The sequence below is a fragment of the Geospiza fortis genome, unplaced genomic scaffold (genome assembly GCF_000277835.1).
Source record: "Geospiza fortis unplaced genomic scaffold, GeoFor_1.0 scaffold112, whole genome shotgun sequence".
Classification (NCBI taxonomy): Eukaryota; Metazoa; Chordata; class Aves; order Passeriformes; family Thraupidae; genus Geospiza; species Geospiza fortis.
The window spans coordinates 22103267-22119982 of NW_005054298.1; the positions used below are offsets into that span (position 1 = coordinate 22103267).

Sequence of the window (16716 nt, forward strand, 5' to 3'; positions counted from 1 at the left end):
TACTCTGGAGGCACAGAATGTGTTTGGAAAATGGAAAATCATAGCCTGATTGAATTGTATGTTAGCAGTAAGAGCTATTAGACATTTCCTGGTGCTTAGTTACTAGGTGATGGGTTTCTTTCTCTGGAAATACTGTTACTCACTATTGGAAGCATAAGACTATGAAGTGCCTTTTTTTATTTTTTTTTTAATTTGGCTTTTACAGTTTATTTTTGCAAGATTTTGCTCCCAAGAAAATTGTTCAGCTGACTTGAGAGTTTCTGGAAAAATTGTTTTTCCAAAGTAAGTATAATGTAGCTTTCATTTTTTTTTGACAAGATTTAGTAAGATTTTATTTAAATTATTCTTTAATATTTTGTATATAAATTACAGTAATCTGCAAATTATCAGGAGTCCTTGAAAAAAACAAGAAGTAAAGCTTCTTAATTGAAGACTATTTGTAAATCATAAATCTTCCAGAAAAATGTAACAGAAATCTATATGATTGAAGAGCTGTTAGTGCATAATTAGAAGATTTTACAGCTTAAAAAATCATCTTAAAAAAACATAATTTGTGTTCTACACTTCATATATAACTGGGCTAAGATAACATTGCACAATGCATACTCAATATGCAGACATCATAAATAAAATTGTAAAATTGACAAGCTATTGGTTATTTCTGCTGCTCTTTCTGGATATAGTGTACTTGGACGGTATGAAGTCTCAATCAGCAGTATAAAACTGAAGATACAATATTCTTATCTAAAAGAGCCACTTAATTGTTTTATTTTATCATCACAACCTTTTTCTTTATTGACTATTATATTTCAAAGTAAGGAATACAGGTGAGCAAAAAGAGGAATTGTAGCTGTTGTGAATCTCATCTATTTAGATATTTTACCTGTAACTTGGATTTTCTTGTGTCATTCATCACTTTTAAAGTCGATTCTACTCAAAATACTAGGTTGAACAACCTAAAATGGCATCAAAAGGTGCTGACAGTCACCTAATGCAGATTAATCCCACCTGTGTGATCCTGAGCACAAACTTTGGCATTTTCATAGATTTCAGAGTAAGATGAGTATTTTTCTGCCCACTTTAACTTGTGGCCTGTAGCATGAGTCTTAAGCCCTTTCATTTTCTTAGGCTGGATGGTTATTTTATTTAACCACTCAAACTTCTCAGAAAGATTGGTTGTGCAGAATTTGCATTCGTGACATTAGAAATGCAGTTTTGTAAGCACTTCCAAGCTCTAAGAAAGAAAAACAGATTACAACATATCTGCTTGACATTAGGCCCAGTAGCAGATTTGCAGTGTAAATAAATAGTCTAAATATCTTGATAAAGTGTGAAGTATCACCTTAAATTACCTTGTGCCCCTAGAATCTCAATTAAAAACTAGTTAACTGTGAAGTGATAATTTATTTTGTCTTGACAGAATGCATTCATTATCCTTGAAGAGCAGGGCAAACACCTTTGGCTTTAAAAGAATGAAATCAAACAGGGATGGCAATGTAATGCTTTATTTACTGAGTAGCAAGTCTTCATGTATACACTATCATGTTTTGTTTAGATTGCTTAGATTTTGGCCTGCTCTGTAAGTTTCTAGTCTGCATCATGCATTTTTTAATGAAGAATGAAATATGATTACTGGGGAAAAGCTCTGGTTCAGCTTTGCTGTAGTCCCAGATGTGCACCTGGTGCTTTTGTGTACTTGTGTGTTAAGCTGGGAGGCATCTTTGTGACAGCATATTGTTAATGAGCTTGGCTTTAACGTGGGTAAGAGGAGTGAGTGCTGGGTATATAAGTGCTAAAACAACGTTCCAATTTAACCTAAACTTGACAAGCTACCAAAATGTTAACATTGTGTTTTTCTTTAATTTGCTTTTGTCTTGGAACCTATCTGCTTATGCAGTGCTTTTGCCTTCTGTTGCTTTTGTAAGTGCCAGCTTCTTTCCCAAAGGTGTTCAGTGACTAATGCTTTGGTTTCGAGCCAGAATATCTGATAAATGTCTATTTCTAGGCACCCTTTCTGCAAGTCTTAATTAAACTTTAATGTCAAGCTGAAGTTTACTTTCAGCCCCCGACAGGGTGTCTGCACTTGTAACATGAATATAGAATATTACACAGATCATAAGAGAGGCATGTTCACTCTGCCCCTCTTCATATTAACTCAGTCCCACATTTGAGTGCAAAGAGTGAATGTTGAAATAATGTCTGAAAATGCTGTAGCAGTGATACATTGCTATTCTGGCCTGTAAAGGAAAGGACTTGTAAAGGCCAGGAGCACAACTGGACTGATGACAATTCCCTTGCTCTCTCATTAACCACTCCAGCCTTTGAGGGGTGACCCATCACAAAACTGGTCTTGTACCTTAGTCACAGAATTGAGTAAAACCTTCCCTTACATCTCCAGCTGAGCTTTGTCAGAACCAACTGAAACTACTAAAAGAGTGGCTTTGCCTACAGGCTGTTTCTAAAATTACTTTCCATTTACACTATAATTATTTTTATAGGTCTCATGAAAAGAAAACGTACCTTGGTGTTGGAAGTGTGAAGACTTTATTGTTGAACATTTCTCTGCTTAATGTTGGAGATGATGCATATGAAACTCTCCTCCATGTTCAGATCCCTAAAGGTCTTTATTACATTCGAGTTTTAGAATTGGTAAGGAAAAAAAAATATCTCAAACAGTAATCCTTTGATATTTTTCTTTTTCTGCCTGGTGTTTTTCAAATTATGTTTATGAATTGTTGAGTTTCTTTAAATACTGTACCTATGACCCTTCATCAAAAGCTGCCAAAACATCAATTTTTAGATTCTTAGACTTCTAGCTACCTAAATCAGTGCAATTTAATCAATACAGATGATTTACATAATGCCAGTAACAACTAAAATAAATAATAAAAAAAGTTTTAAAATATTTTCAGGATGTTACAGCTGTTTTTTGGCTGATGGTCATGTTTTCAGTGATCACAAAGATCTCATAGAATATTTCCCAAGTACACAAGCATATAAAAAGTCATAAATCTAATTGTGCTCTCTTTCTGCCTTTAAAAATAACTGTTTGCCATGTAGAATCCCCCAGATCCATCTTTGTGAGTTGGCTTTTAATGTGGGTGGGTCTGGGTCTGGTGCATGTGCCTTAGCTTCAGTAAAAGCAAAAAGCAGATGAAGTAACTGATACAATAATCAATATAATCTGTTATGTTAGAGTGGTCATGGGTGTCCTGGATATTGGCATCAATGAATTAACAAACACCTGGTTCAGGAAAATATAAAGCACCCAATTTTAGTGTGTTCATGTAATTTGAAGTGTCTGAAAAAAACCCCACCTTTTTTATTTTAATCATTAGTAACTTGTCCTCTATTTTAGGAAGAAAAACAGATACATTGTGCAGTATTAGATAAAGAAATTAATGCAATGACACTTGAGTGCAGTGTTGGCTATTTATATGTGGATCACAACTCAAAGGTAAGCTGTAAATGGAGTTCCTAGCTTTAGAAACACCCTAAATATGTTATGAGGATTTTCATGGGGGGAAAAAAAAACTCTGGATCTCTTCTTCATTCCCAACTACCATCTCTTATCATGTTGGTATCTGTATCTCTCCTGCTACTTTTAAATTAATTGCTTAAACACTCCCTGGAATAATTCATTAAGGGCCAATAGTGTTTCTATTGTGCATTGACTGATTGTGCTTGGCTTCTAGACAAGTGGGCTGACTAATGCCATGGACATATGTGTTAGGTCAATAGAAAGGGACTAGAAGACACAAAAATTATTTCCTTAGTTCTGAATTTTTTTAGGGCAGGGAGTTCTAAATGAGCTTAATAAAATACTTGCATTGAAACTATGTCAAGATACTATCATTTAATATAAGGCAAATTTTATTTGTTCTACAGCTGGATTTTAGTTTCCTCTTGGATGCAAGCTCATTAACCAGAGCAGATGAGGACCTCAACATCATCATTAATGCTACCTGGTAAAGTCTAATAAAAATTGCTCAATGAAAAAGACTAGCTTTGGAAAACAGATAACTGGAAAGGCTTAGCAAAGCAGGATTGCAAGGAAGAAAAGTGGCTGCAAATCAAATAGAGAAACTACCAAAAAATAGGTGATAGATATTTAAATAATTAGTAAGTTTCTGCCTGTAAAAAATGTGGGGGGCATTAACGCCTGACATGTTGTTGCCAATTAAATATTTTTTATTTTAATTTTAAGCTGAAAGGTCTGCTTAGTATTTTTTACAGAAATTGTGTATAGCTTATGACAGTGCCTTCAATACAGATTTTTCTCTCTTTGCATTTTTGTAGTAAAAATGAAGATGGGAACATGTTGCTGGATAACACACTGACTTTACCTATACCTCTAAAATATGAGGTCGAGTTAAATACTCATGGGTGAGTCCCCTATTGGTATTACCTGCACATCACAGAACTGTTGTCTTGTTACTGTTCTAAATTCACAGAGTTTTTAAGCAGAAGTGTGACATAGCTAAAAAAATCCTGTGCCCCAGCCCTGGCACAGCTGTCCTGGGCTCTGACTTAGACACTGCTAAGAGTTATATATATTTTTTTCCACTGCTGTGAGGTGAGACCATTGGTATCTGTGGTGCTCCAAACTTGTCTCTGAACAGACTAACATGTTTTAAAAAGTGGAATTTTGTTTCCAGAAAGATGTGTTTAATCAGAGCATAGCTGATCCTCAGATACCTTGCTTAACATGAACCATGCTCTGGGTTTGTTGTGGGGCATTCATGGAGTGTAGCTTTGGTGAAGATTTATGATTTCTTATGATTCATCTGCCTTTTCAGAGGAAAGAGTACAAATGTAGAGGGTTTCTATTCCAAAGGCAGATGATTTCTACTCTATGTTCCTAGATTTACTTAAAAGCAAACTTGGGTGTTTTCTTACAACCAGTCATACTGGAGGTAGCATGAAGCAGAAAGTTATGCTAATGATATGTAGGAATTCTGTTTATTAACAATTTCTAAACCATTGTAGGTTTGTGTCACCAACCTCATTTGTTTATGGAGCAGAAGAGAAAGATTCAGCAGTGACATGTATGAAGGAAAATATCAACTTCACTTTCCATGTAAGAGTTTTGAATGTTAATGTTAAGTGCATCTAATGATAGTCTAGACAGTCAGTAAAGAAACCTTTAAGAGTACAAGGGCACTATGAGTAATTTTTGTGCATTAGTGATGGGAAGTTGCTGTTAATCCCTCTTAGAAAACTTTTTTTGGCCTGGCAAATCTTCCACTAAATGATCAGAGAAAAATTTCCTAATACAAGCAGGATTGAAAATGGTAGAGCAGTTCTGACTTGCCACTTATTCCTTTTCGAAACACTTCAAAAGGAATTATGGTAAGAAAAAGGAATTAGGAGCTTCTTGTAAGAGTACCTATAGCATGAAATTTGTCCTCAGTGGATTAAAAGCAGGAGTTTGGACTCAAATCTCTCCTAGTTCCTTTTGCATACTCTCCTGGCAGGCAGTCTGCATGACCTCAGGTACTCATCAGAGAATTAGCACTACTTACTCATCAGCTCTGGAGGAGGGAAGGGCTCAGTAAGCCCACAGAATGAATGAACAAGATGTTAACACTCCTTGCACAATCCACTTTCCTGACAGCACACAGAGCAGCTGCTACCCCATTCTATGCAGTTTTATGTATTTATATGTATGTGCAGTTTTGTTCCCTGAATAGCTACCTTGAAGTTTTAACTGTTGAACTCCTCACCTCTTCCCCACAAGGTTATCAGTGCAGGACCAAGCATGTCTCCAAATACCAGCTTGGAAATAATGATACCAAATGCTTTTCCACCCAGGGACATCAAATTATTCAACCCATTGGATATCAAGGTAAGCAAAGGCTACCTAATGTATTAGTAGCTGTATGAATTCCATGAAAAAGAGAAGCAGAACAAAGTCAGGTAGGTCCTCAGTCTGTGATTTGCTAGCCATGGTGAAGCAGAGTGAACTAGAACAGGGTCATCTTCAGCCACACATGTTTCAGAATTCTGGAAATAAAATTTACGTTTTTAATAATGATGTTATATTTATTTTCAGACAACAGCTGGACACTGCTCCTATAATAAATATCCCAGAGACTGTACTGCAACAGAAAAAAATGAAAACATATTAAAGGATGTCATCACTTTCTTTTCAAAGCCTACTAAGAGGCACATGGTAAGCTCTGTCTTTTGGCATCAGTGGAAAATGACTGTATGAATAAGCCCTAAGAGTGTATTTTATATAATGAAGTCACAGAGCCATCTTCCAAGGATGTGTGGTGGGACCTGTGGTAAGTTCAGGGTAGTCATAAGTGACTTCAGTGAAAGGGGTGAGAACTGAGCTGAGGAAGTTGATTAATGACACATTGCTGAAGTCAGGGTGGATGACAGACACCTACAAAAAACTGCCAGAGGGATATGGAACTGAATGAGTGGGCAAGCAGAATGGCAGAGGCAATTCAGTAACAAACAGAAAATGATGCATCAGGGAAAAACAGGCTTTATTTTAATTATGTGAAGTATGCAGCTCAAATATTCTTTGTCTTTTCCTCACCAAAACAGTGCCAGCAAACATAACTAACAGGAGCTAGGTTAAAAAAAACCCAAATGTTAAAAATCACTGAATTCCAAGGAAGACTATACAAGTTAATGGAAGTCAAGAATTACAAAATATGTGGAAATCATATTTGGCTGGGAAGCAATTAAAAATGTTTGGGAGGCTGGGAGAGTGCCATACATGTGTGGTCTGTTCCAGCTCATCCCTCTGTTCCTGCTCCCAGACCCTGCTGGAGATCAGGCACTCCACTCCACAGTCCAAACCACAACTGCTATTTTACCATTGCATTGCTGAGGCTTTGTCCTCATAGAAATCTGTTTCCTCCACTTTGTTTTTGATAACGTACAACATTATTTAATCTGTCATCTTAAAAAATAACAAAAACAAACAAAAAAAACCCCTATCTATTTTTAAAAACTGTTAATTTGGGGCTTTTAAGTAAGCACATTACAGGAAATATCAGCCAATGATTGAAATGCAGCCTGCACTAGAACATCCAATCAGTATTCAGCATGGTAGTCTTGGATAAAGAATAATGTTAAAGATATAATAAACATACTCATGTAGAGCCTTGTGTTTTTGTCTTCTCCAAAGCTGTGTGAAGTGGTGCTAGTTGTCAGTGTACAAATCAGTGTAAGGATCAACCAATTACACTGCATTGGATAGCAAAGAGTTATTGTCATTCATCATTATTGATAAAAGCTAATTTGAAATAACAGTGTAAAAAATGCTAAATATATAAACAGACTATGACACTTGTTCTTTTTCAGTCTTAAAATAACTGAATTTTTAATAAAAATGATGTGTTTTGTGTAACAATTAGGTTGGTCTCTTGTTACTCTGGAATGACAGTGATGGATGCCAGCTTCAAGTTATACCCTGAGTTTTCAAGAATAAACATGAATCCTTTTGTTTTATTCAGTTCCTATTGTCTTTAATGCTATGATTATATTGTTGATAAAGTTAAGTTTTAATCTTTTCCTCCCTTGTACAGTACTGCATGAAAAATGACAGCCTTTGCTTACAAATACATTGCAAGCTGGGAAACATGGAAAGTGGAAAAGAAGCAACTGTTCACTTGCATCTGGAGGCTACTCCTTTACTTTTACAAATGGTAACATGAATTTTTCATACTTGAGGGGAATATTTCAAGGCATATTTGCAGTATTCCCTGCATATAAATTCAAGTATTAGTATTTGTTTTCTATCAGTGAAACATGATTCAAACACGATTAAATCTAAATCTTCTAGGTTTTAACCTATTTTATGTTGCCAATGCTAAGGCTCAAGGTGATGTATGGAAAACAAAAATATGTATTTTAGTTTGTCACTTTATATTTATGGTATGTATTGCTTTGCCTATTCTGGGTGGGTTATGTAGGATGGGGATTTAATTTCAACTCATAATTGTATTTTTCTAAGAAAAGCAGCATGGATGTGGAGTTAAGTAAAATCCAACCTGGCTTCATTCCAGCTTCTGGTACTAATTTGTTTTGTGCTCAGAAAAAGGCACCATTGTGTGTTTGTGTGAGGTTCTGGTTATGTCAGCAGCTGTGCTATCATTTTTTGCTGGGCAGGAATCAGTGTGTTAAAGTTATTTTTTAAAATATAGATTTTTTTTTTTTAATCAGGATGATGCATCAGTATTGAAGTTTGAAGTAAGAGCAACGGCCTGGCCAGAAAAAAGTGCAAAAGTTATTGAACTACATAAGGACAAGCAAGTTGCATATGTAAGAATTCTCTTATGAATTTGTGATGAACATGTTAAAGTAGAAAAACTAATAGCAATTAATATTGTAGAATTCTATACGTACCTATACACCAGCAATGAATAGTGTTAATTACTTCTAAAATTAATTAATTTTCCTAGTGTTTTTAGTATCTATTAGGGAAAAACCCCCAGCAGTTGGCACTAAGCTTATTTTCTGTTTTTCAGGTCTATTTGGAAGGAGTGCACCACCAAAAGCCAAAATACCATGTTACTGTGCTAATTATTTCCCTCGGCTTAATAGTTGGTGTTACCTTGTTATTGGTTCTTTCATTTATATTGTGGAAGGTAAGTTTTTAGTATTCCTTAGTTGCTTCAAGTCAGGAATTCATACTGGTAATGAACTTTTGGATCTGGGTTAAGGAATAATAACATTTTATTATGATATGTCCTTATCTTAAGAAAGATAATTCCTCCTGTAACCTGGGGTTCTTCAAAAGTATTTCTCCATTTTTTCATTTCATTTCATCTTCTGCATGTTCTACATTTTCTGTTGCTCAACACCACAAATCCCTTTACAATGTTTTATATGGTATCTCAAACTGCAACATAAATACTAAAAAAATTCTGTGCCTAAGTAAAAGACAAAACTAATAAGGATGCAAATCCTCTGACAAGTGATTACGAGATTGTTAACTTTTTTACCTACATGGAGACTTCCTCCATCCATCATTTTTATGTGGACATGTAGAAATGAAACAAATTTAACATTTTATTGCCACATTTTTAAAAATACTGGATTCCATGAACTGTTAAAGTTCACAAGCCCAAGTCTTTACTCCATACAGGAGAGCATTAGCCTCCCAAAAATTAAAAGAAGGAAAAGCAAACCTACTTTTTTGATTGATGAGTAACACTTGATTACTTGGTATGACAAAGCACTTGCAAATACCATACTTCATAAATGCCATACATAGGCATTTTTACTTTAAATAATCTTTTGTGGTTTAGATTTGATGACAAAGATTTGCTGACAACAGATTCCAAATTATTTATTTCAGATTGGCTTCTTCAAAAGGAAATACAAACAGATCCCTCAAGACGTGAACAGAAGAGACAGCTGGAGTTTTAAAAGTGGGAACAAAAATGACTAAGATGGCAAATAAACATTTGATTTTAAAATGAAGAAATTAAAATTCAGATTAATTCACAGGAGAAACATCAGCAACAAGAAACCTAAGTCTTGAACTTACTTGCTCTTACAATACATGTTTTATTTCCTTGAACTGTATGGAGGATACACCTTACAGTACTGTTCTAATATGAAAATGGTAAACCAGTTTGTTCTGAAGTCTCCCAGTAATATTTGAAGTGCCATATATATATGTATGTATATATATATACACACATATATCCGGTTTCAAACAGACAGAGGAACACTAAGGATAAAGACAAGAATTACTTACCAAAAGGAAGTATTTGTAGAAAGTAATAATTTTGGCCAATCCTGGAAAGTAAGATCTCAAACACATTAGCATGAGTTATTATATCATTTTTAAAGTTTCAATAATATTTTGATCAGGCATTGAAGCAGAAATCCTCTCTCATCTTTGTCTGGCATTTTACCAAGGGTAAATTAGCTCAAACCCATAGGACTGTGAGTAGGACACCCGGACATAGAAAACAGCTCTCAGAAGCTCTGGGCTTCTGCAGGTAACCTGGTAAGCTTTGGCTTCACAGGCACAGCCACATCACTGAAGGTACTTAGACACCCAGGCAAGCCAGAACCAGGAAGGCCAAAGGTGAATTCAGAGCAGGGAATTGTGTGGGGTAGCCTGGAGATGCAGCTGTAGAAAGATTAAAGTATTGGAGAATATAATTTGTAGCCATCCATAACATGGTACTTGCAAGCATGATAGAATTACTTGTTTCATCCTTTCCTCAGACAGTGCTGCCATAAGGTTTTGGACTTCTCCAATGAATTATTTCTCTGTGGGTTTTTTTAAAGCAAGTATTTATTTTTATTTATTTGAAGATTTTTCTATAGTACTTTTTATAGGATTTAGTGCTGGCATTCTTCCAGAACCTGAAAAAGAGACAAGCTTCAGCTGACAAAACAGAGAGACACAAATACCCAAAAGACACCAACTGCCAACCATAATGGGCCAAATTTTATCTTTAGATGAAGTACTTTAGAAAGTACTTAACAAGGAAGTCACTTGGAGAGGCAGCTTGGGTTCTTGGAAGGTGTCAGATAAATACCATCCAAACAGGCACCCTCAGCAGCCACTCGGCAGAAAGGCAAAGGACTCACCAGAAGCATGGATCAAACCACTGCTCTGTACTCCAGGAAGTTTCTTCAGCTAGCTTAAGTTTGCACTGCCACCTAGCTTTGGTGAAACAGCACAAGCCACAAGGGAAACAAACCTTCCTTTGCTCCCCAGAACAGCTGGAGAACATTCAGCTTCTTCAGCGACAGAATTTATTGCAGCAGAAGGACAGAGTGAGGCTGGGCCTTGGATGTCATTGTGAACTGCACTGAGAATGGAATGTCACCTGTACAAATGCTTCACAGCTGCACCATCCATCCTGTGGGAACTAGCCTGAAACACAAACCCACTGCAAGTGCCTTCAGCAAGCACTTCTGCTACGAGAGTGCTTGGTGCCATAAAAGCCATGTTGCCCATAGATTCCAAAGGTATTTGGGACCATTTTGTATCTTCCTTTCACTTCATTTGATGCCAAAGATGTGGATCACTCCAAAGTATGTTTTCCTCTAATATCTACAGTGCAAGGACAAATGAATGTGCATATTATTTTTTTAAAAAAGTCAAAATAAAGTTTGTCAAGAATTAAGTACTTTCTGGCAAATCTGTGTGAAAACTGTACCAAAAAATGCTTACCTTCCAAATGGCTTTAGTGATTTTTTGCACTTTAACCAAAAAAAACTTTGAACAGAAATTAGCTTGACATTACAGCATACTGTGAAAAATATACCTCAAATACTGGAAGAAGCATTCATGTTCTTTTGAGTACAAACAATGCAAGGAAGTGAAACAAAAGCATTTTATTTATCTTTGAAATAGTTTACATAAGTCAGTACGTGTGATAATGATGCCTTGGAAATTGTACACTTTCTATTCAGGTTTCATTGTTAACATGTATATGTTGGCTGCCTTTTCTTAGGATATGAAGCAAAGTAATGAAGCTTTTATAAACCAGGTTGACAAAAAAATGAATGTACAATGTCCTGATGGTGGCAAGATTATAAAGTATTACTCAACTGCATTTTATTAAAAAAAACCCCAAACAAGTTAAATAGATGAATGCTGTTGGTTTTGCAAATTCAATTATTTTGTTAAATTTCATTTAATAAATAAGTTAAATCTACTAAGTGTTGCTGGAATGCCTTTTTAAACAACTTAAAGAAGCTTAGTTTGAATTGCCTTAGCATGTTAAAAATACTTGATGGGATAGAGTATGAATTTTAAGTGGAGCCTGCTACCTGTGACTTGGACAACAGGCAACAGCTTGGGTTTAGGAGCCAAATCCTCATCTGCAGTGCTCAGTCCTGTGTATTTATCATAGATAAGAATTTTTACAACTATTTAAAATCAGAGTAGCTATATATCTCTTGCAAAGGCATAAGCCCTTGATTTAGCAACTTCATACAAAGGCTGGATTCCACATTACACTCAACTGCTTCCTGAAGAAAGCACCAAAAGCAGCTCACTCTTGTCCTGACCCAATGCAGGTTTTGTTTGTGCACTGCCCTGACCCAGTGCAGCTTTCATTTGTGCATTGCCTTCTGAGCAGCTCCCAGAGGAGTGACCAGGAAAACATTCGTTATCCATGGTCTTGCAAGTGGCAAAACATGGTCTGCTACTTTTCATCTCAAAGGAAGCCAGTTCCCAGAAAAAATATAGTCTTAATTTGCTGTCCTCTGAAATAATTGCCTTCAATATTAAGTAATTACCAAAACCACAGACCCTCAAAAATTATGTTTATACCCTACAAGGAAAGTATAAAAATTTAAATCAATTATTAAGTTATTTATCACAAATTCAGTCTCAGCAACAACAGAAACTATGCTGAATAACATTTCAATTCTAAACAGAGAAAATACTAATTTTATACAAAGAGCAGTTTCTAAAATAGATTTTAACAAAGAAAAGCCATACAGGACATCGACGTATTCTTTTATATTATTTGATTAGAAACATTTTGAGAGAAAATATATTAAGGCAACATTAAAAAATCATAACTAGAAATAGAAGCAGTTGATTAAAAAAATAAATGCATATATTTTTATTTTGCCACTATTCTTCAGTTAGAGCTGGTGAGTAGAGGTATGGTTCTTCCCTGTGCTGAACTGAGTTACCTGACAACACAGACAGCAGCAGCAGACTTAGAAGTATCTCAGTCTAAAAAAATCTAGACTAATGAAAAAAAAGGTTCATCTATTCTGATGGATGCTTCTCAAACCCCAAATTTGTAAGAGACCAATACAATAAATTTTCACTTTTTCTTTTTAAAGCCTAACACCTTCAATACAGTTAAACAGAACCTGCTAAAAATATCTAATTTAATAACAATTTAAACCTAGAGTTAGAACAAACCCTAACCCTTACCAATTAAGCTTCTGCTACAACTGACATCAGAACAAGTCCAGACCTTGGAGAGCTGTGCATAGGGGTGAGAACAGGATTCTTTATTACAGAATTTCCTTCTATATGCAGTTGCACGTCACTTGGGAACTCTCCAGGTCATCAGTGTTCACTCCATAGAGATCAATAAGTTGAGGATGCACCCTGGGAAGCAAGGAAGTCAAACTTTATCAAGTGTCATCAACTCTTGCAATGGGTGTGCTGCTTCTTGAGGTTGGCAAGGAGAATAAATATGTACGAGCTTTTCTATGGAAATAAAATATTTTGACAATTCCAATAGGTTCATCTTTAGAAGAATATATTATATACCCTACAACATGATCTGCCTTTTATTTTACAGACCAGACTTACTCTGAGATGTGTGCCTTCAACTAATCCTGTGTGCATTGCAGAAAAATGAGCTGCTGCCCACTTAATTCCACTGATAATCCTCCCATTTGCTATGTATTTGTAGTCTCATTCTTAGATGCTGAATATGGAGACTATTCTCAAGCAACATTAAGATTTCCACAATTGAAGAACTACATGTTTTTCTTAACCTTACACATGCTGCTTTCCAAGTAGGAATCCTTGTCCCAAAAGGACCTCCTCATGGAAACACATTATATACCTCTCTTCTCCATGAAATGGAAGGGTAAAGTAGCAGGAAAGAAGAAACAAGAAGTAGTAAAGTAACAAGAAAGAAGAGAACTGGAGTGGAAGCTGATGAAGCACCAGGAAGGAAAAGCCATGTGAGTTATAACAAACCTTTCCAAAGATGAACATAAGGCAGCCAAGGCAGAGGCCCAAATGATGGTGGAAGGGCCAGACCCTGCAGTGCAAGCAGTTCTATGTAGGAGCATTTAGAACACCTGACTGTGGGACCATCTGTGCTCTGTAGAGATGTGACACATCTGGGATTGCAGCACTAATCTGTTATGGGGATGTGGGCCCTAAATGAGACACTGAACCTTACCGGACATGAACCTCTGACGCTTCCTTCATTAAGTCTCCATCTATATTCCAAGGGTAGTTTCCTTCTGCATTCAGACACACATTTTCCTTGGCATCAGGGCCACTTTTAAGCCTTGGTTGTACTTTTACTTCTTGAACTGTGTAGGTCTCAACAAAGGGAAAATTGAACTAAACCAAACACAGACAGCAAATGAAAATGAAAGATAGCTTAAAACAAAATAGGTTACTTGAAATCAAAAAGCTGGCACATTTTTTGATCTAAGTAGGAAAATTTAACTAAAGCTTTGACCACATGAGCCATTATATTTTCCAGCTAGTGTTTATAGATTAATGTGATGTTTTTATCCTTAATAGTGCCTCAGAAAAAAAAAATAGTGTTCCATTTGTATTCCTGTATTGGACTCAATCTACCTGCAGGTAAGGGGGTATATTTTGCACATACCAAATACTTTCAGGATATGTGAAAGTCCAAGCAGATTGTTTCCTGTGCTCTGTTCATCATTACCAGTCATCTTGTCCTAAACCAGGCTAGTTAGAATTCTAGTAAATGGTTGTCTGAAGCTTAAAGGAGGGCCCACATCTCCTTGTCTGATTTGTAACTACAAAGGCAGAGAGAAAAGCAAGGCCTTCCTCCAAAAGCATACGTGGAAAGCTTAAGCTACTTCAATTCAGCCATTAGTGCTGTCACCTGGAATTGTCACCCATCTCTCCCCCAAACTCCCTGGCTGTAGATGAATTCAAACCCAAACCTTCCTGTTACAGTGATTTCACATAATCCCAGAACACCTGAATGAGTACCAGTGTGCTTGGGCCACGCAGTGGGGCTTTAGACAGCAATAAGATCTGTGTTTGAATGCTTCATTTTTCTCTTCCAAGACAGAATTAGGACTACAATTTTGAAATACAGTTCTGCAAATATAACTAGATGGGATGCATACCTGCTAAAAATCAATGCTCACAACCCACTGCTACCAGCAGACCACGCCATGACCTGCTGAAATTACCAACTGTACCAATTTCTGACAGAGTTGGTGATGCCCCCACAGTTCTGCATTTTTCATCTCTGCACTACACAAAATTCAGACACAGCATGCACTTCCTTATTGTGGTGGAAGGGCTTTACACCCATAAAACTATGGTACAACACAAACACAATTTAAACCACAACAGATGGACTGAAATAGGCTAATCTGTATTAGTCTAGTGATTTAAAAAAAGAAAAAAAAAATCAGCTAAAAAGGGGCTAATGTATTCTGACAGGAAGCTAAGTCTCCTTATGAGGATGCTAACATTAACTCTTGCAGCTTGTCTACTTTCACGATTAACTGTTCTTTTTATAATCACCAGAAAAAAATTAACAGTACCTGATTTTTTGCAGTGGTGTATCTTTTCAGATGCTTTATAAACTCTGTTCGAGAAGTATTTTGTACAACAATAAGGGCCATGCTTCCATTGTTCAACCTGAAAAGCAGACCAAAAAGATAATTATATTTCATCATTAATTTGGAAGTATAGCAGGCTCTTCAATAGCCTAGATTAGAAAGAAAATTTTTTAAAAGCCTACAAGAGTAAATTAATAGGATAGTCTCAATGGTTTTTCAAATCTTTTTGCTGACCCCCACCCCACAGATCAGTATAAATTATGCACTGAAGTTATTCAGCATCAGCATTTATTCAGCATTTATAACATACATTGTAATAATAACTTGCAGTTCTTTACCAATAGTCATAATTTCTTAAATACAATACAAATAATCTAAGAAAAGCTTGCTTTTCTACTTAACAGATGGTTTTTAAACATTAGGGATCACAAACTTCTCTTTTTACTTTTCTCTGCAGCACCAAGTAACAGTTACCATAAGTGCTGTGAGGCAGAGCTGTGCCCAGAAAACAGTGCCATGGTGCATGGAAGCCCCCCCAGCACAGACCCAGTGCAGATGGGTTCCCCCACCCCCTCCACCAACACCCACGCTGCCCTAACAGAGGCTGCCATCTCCAACTCACACTCTCATAGCAGTTCTTGGTACAGTTCTATTTATACATTTCACAAAACAAAATAAAAGTTAAGGACTAAGAGTTTTGTAAAAGCTAAAACAGTCCTGTACTAGAGATTAAACAAGAAGAGCCCCCACAGTGCAGATGCTCAGTGGCTCTCACTATCCAGTCTCCATGGGTATTTTAGCATCTTTGAGAACTGTGAGCCAGTATCAGTTCCCCCATTCGTTAATGGAATGTACCTAGGCACAGAAACTAACTGGAATATCCATGCAACCATGCCTAAGTCCCATTTGAGTTATAGAGACAGATCAGTGTTCAACAGGAGTACCTGATGAACATGGCAACCCCTGCTGAGACTGCCTTCTGGAGAGAGGTGGTGTATTTCCTATCTTCTGCACATATATTTATTTATTTATTCATTCAGCATCTATGTTAGGAAAATATCTTAAGAGTGTTTAAAAAAATGACTTCCAGCCTACCAGCCCTGAAAGGGATAGTTCAGATAGCTACTGAACAGCTGCATCAGGAATGTTCTCAGACTACGGTAACAGCACTATCTGGGAGCGTAATTCTTACATAAACATTAAGCAAGTCACCTGGCACAGCAGTACGTTGCTGATTCAGGAAAGAGCGATGATGACATTTAAAAAGTTGCCTCCTTATCATATTTGTTTCAATAAAAGGGCACAGCAGACTACTGGGCATTCAGCACTAGGGTCTTTCATCTTTAGAAATGACTAAGAATTCTCATTAATTCTCTGAAAAGCCCCATCTGCAGTGAAGCACAACACCTATGCTGTGAAAAAGACATCCCACAGGGCTCACACAGCACA

The 16716-nt window shown here is 36.5% G+C and overlaps 2 protein-coding genes across 2 annotated transcripts in view; one reads left to right on the forward strand and one right to left on the reverse strand.

The window, feature by feature from the left end:
• The window catches only part of ITGA4 (integrin subunit alpha 4), a 35426-nt gene extending 23772 nt beyond the window's left edge, over positions 1 to 11654 (forward strand). The window contains exons 18-29 of the mRNA XM_014306650.2: positions 206 to 282; positions 2499 to 2649; positions 3359 to 3457; positions 3889 to 3968; positions 4300 to 4386; positions 4990 to 5080; positions 5741 to 5848; positions 6056 to 6175; positions 7551 to 7670; positions 8188 to 8286; positions 8493 to 8612; positions 9326 to 11654. Coding sequence (XP_014162125.1) covers positions 206 to 282; positions 2499 to 2649; positions 3359 to 3457; positions 3889 to 3968; positions 4300 to 4386; positions 4990 to 5080; positions 5741 to 5848; positions 6056 to 6175; positions 7551 to 7670; positions 8188 to 8286; positions 8493 to 8612; positions 9326 to 9418 — 1245 coding nt within the window. The 3' untranslated portion in view covers positions 9419 to 11654. The remainder of the gene's footprint in view (positions 1 to 205; positions 283 to 2498; positions 2650 to 3358; positions 3458 to 3888; positions 3969 to 4299; positions 4387 to 4989; positions 5081 to 5740; positions 5849 to 6055; positions 6176 to 7550; positions 7671 to 8187; positions 8287 to 8492; positions 8613 to 9325) is intronic.
• Positions 11655 to 11671: 17 nt separating this feature from the next.
• CERKL (ceramide kinase like) overlaps positions 11672 to 16716 on the reverse strand; it is a 51404-nt gene continuing 46359 nt past the window's right edge. The window contains exons 11-13 of the mRNA XM_031056863.1: positions 15250 to 15346; positions 13887 to 14053; positions 11672 to 13075 (exon numbers count right to left, since the gene is read on the reverse strand). Of these exons, the coding sequence (XP_030912723.1) occupies positions 12994 to 13075; positions 13887 to 14053; positions 15250 to 15346 (346 nt within the window). The 3' untranslated portion in view covers positions 11672 to 12993. The remainder of the gene's footprint in view (positions 13076 to 13886; positions 14054 to 15249; positions 15347 to 16716) is intronic.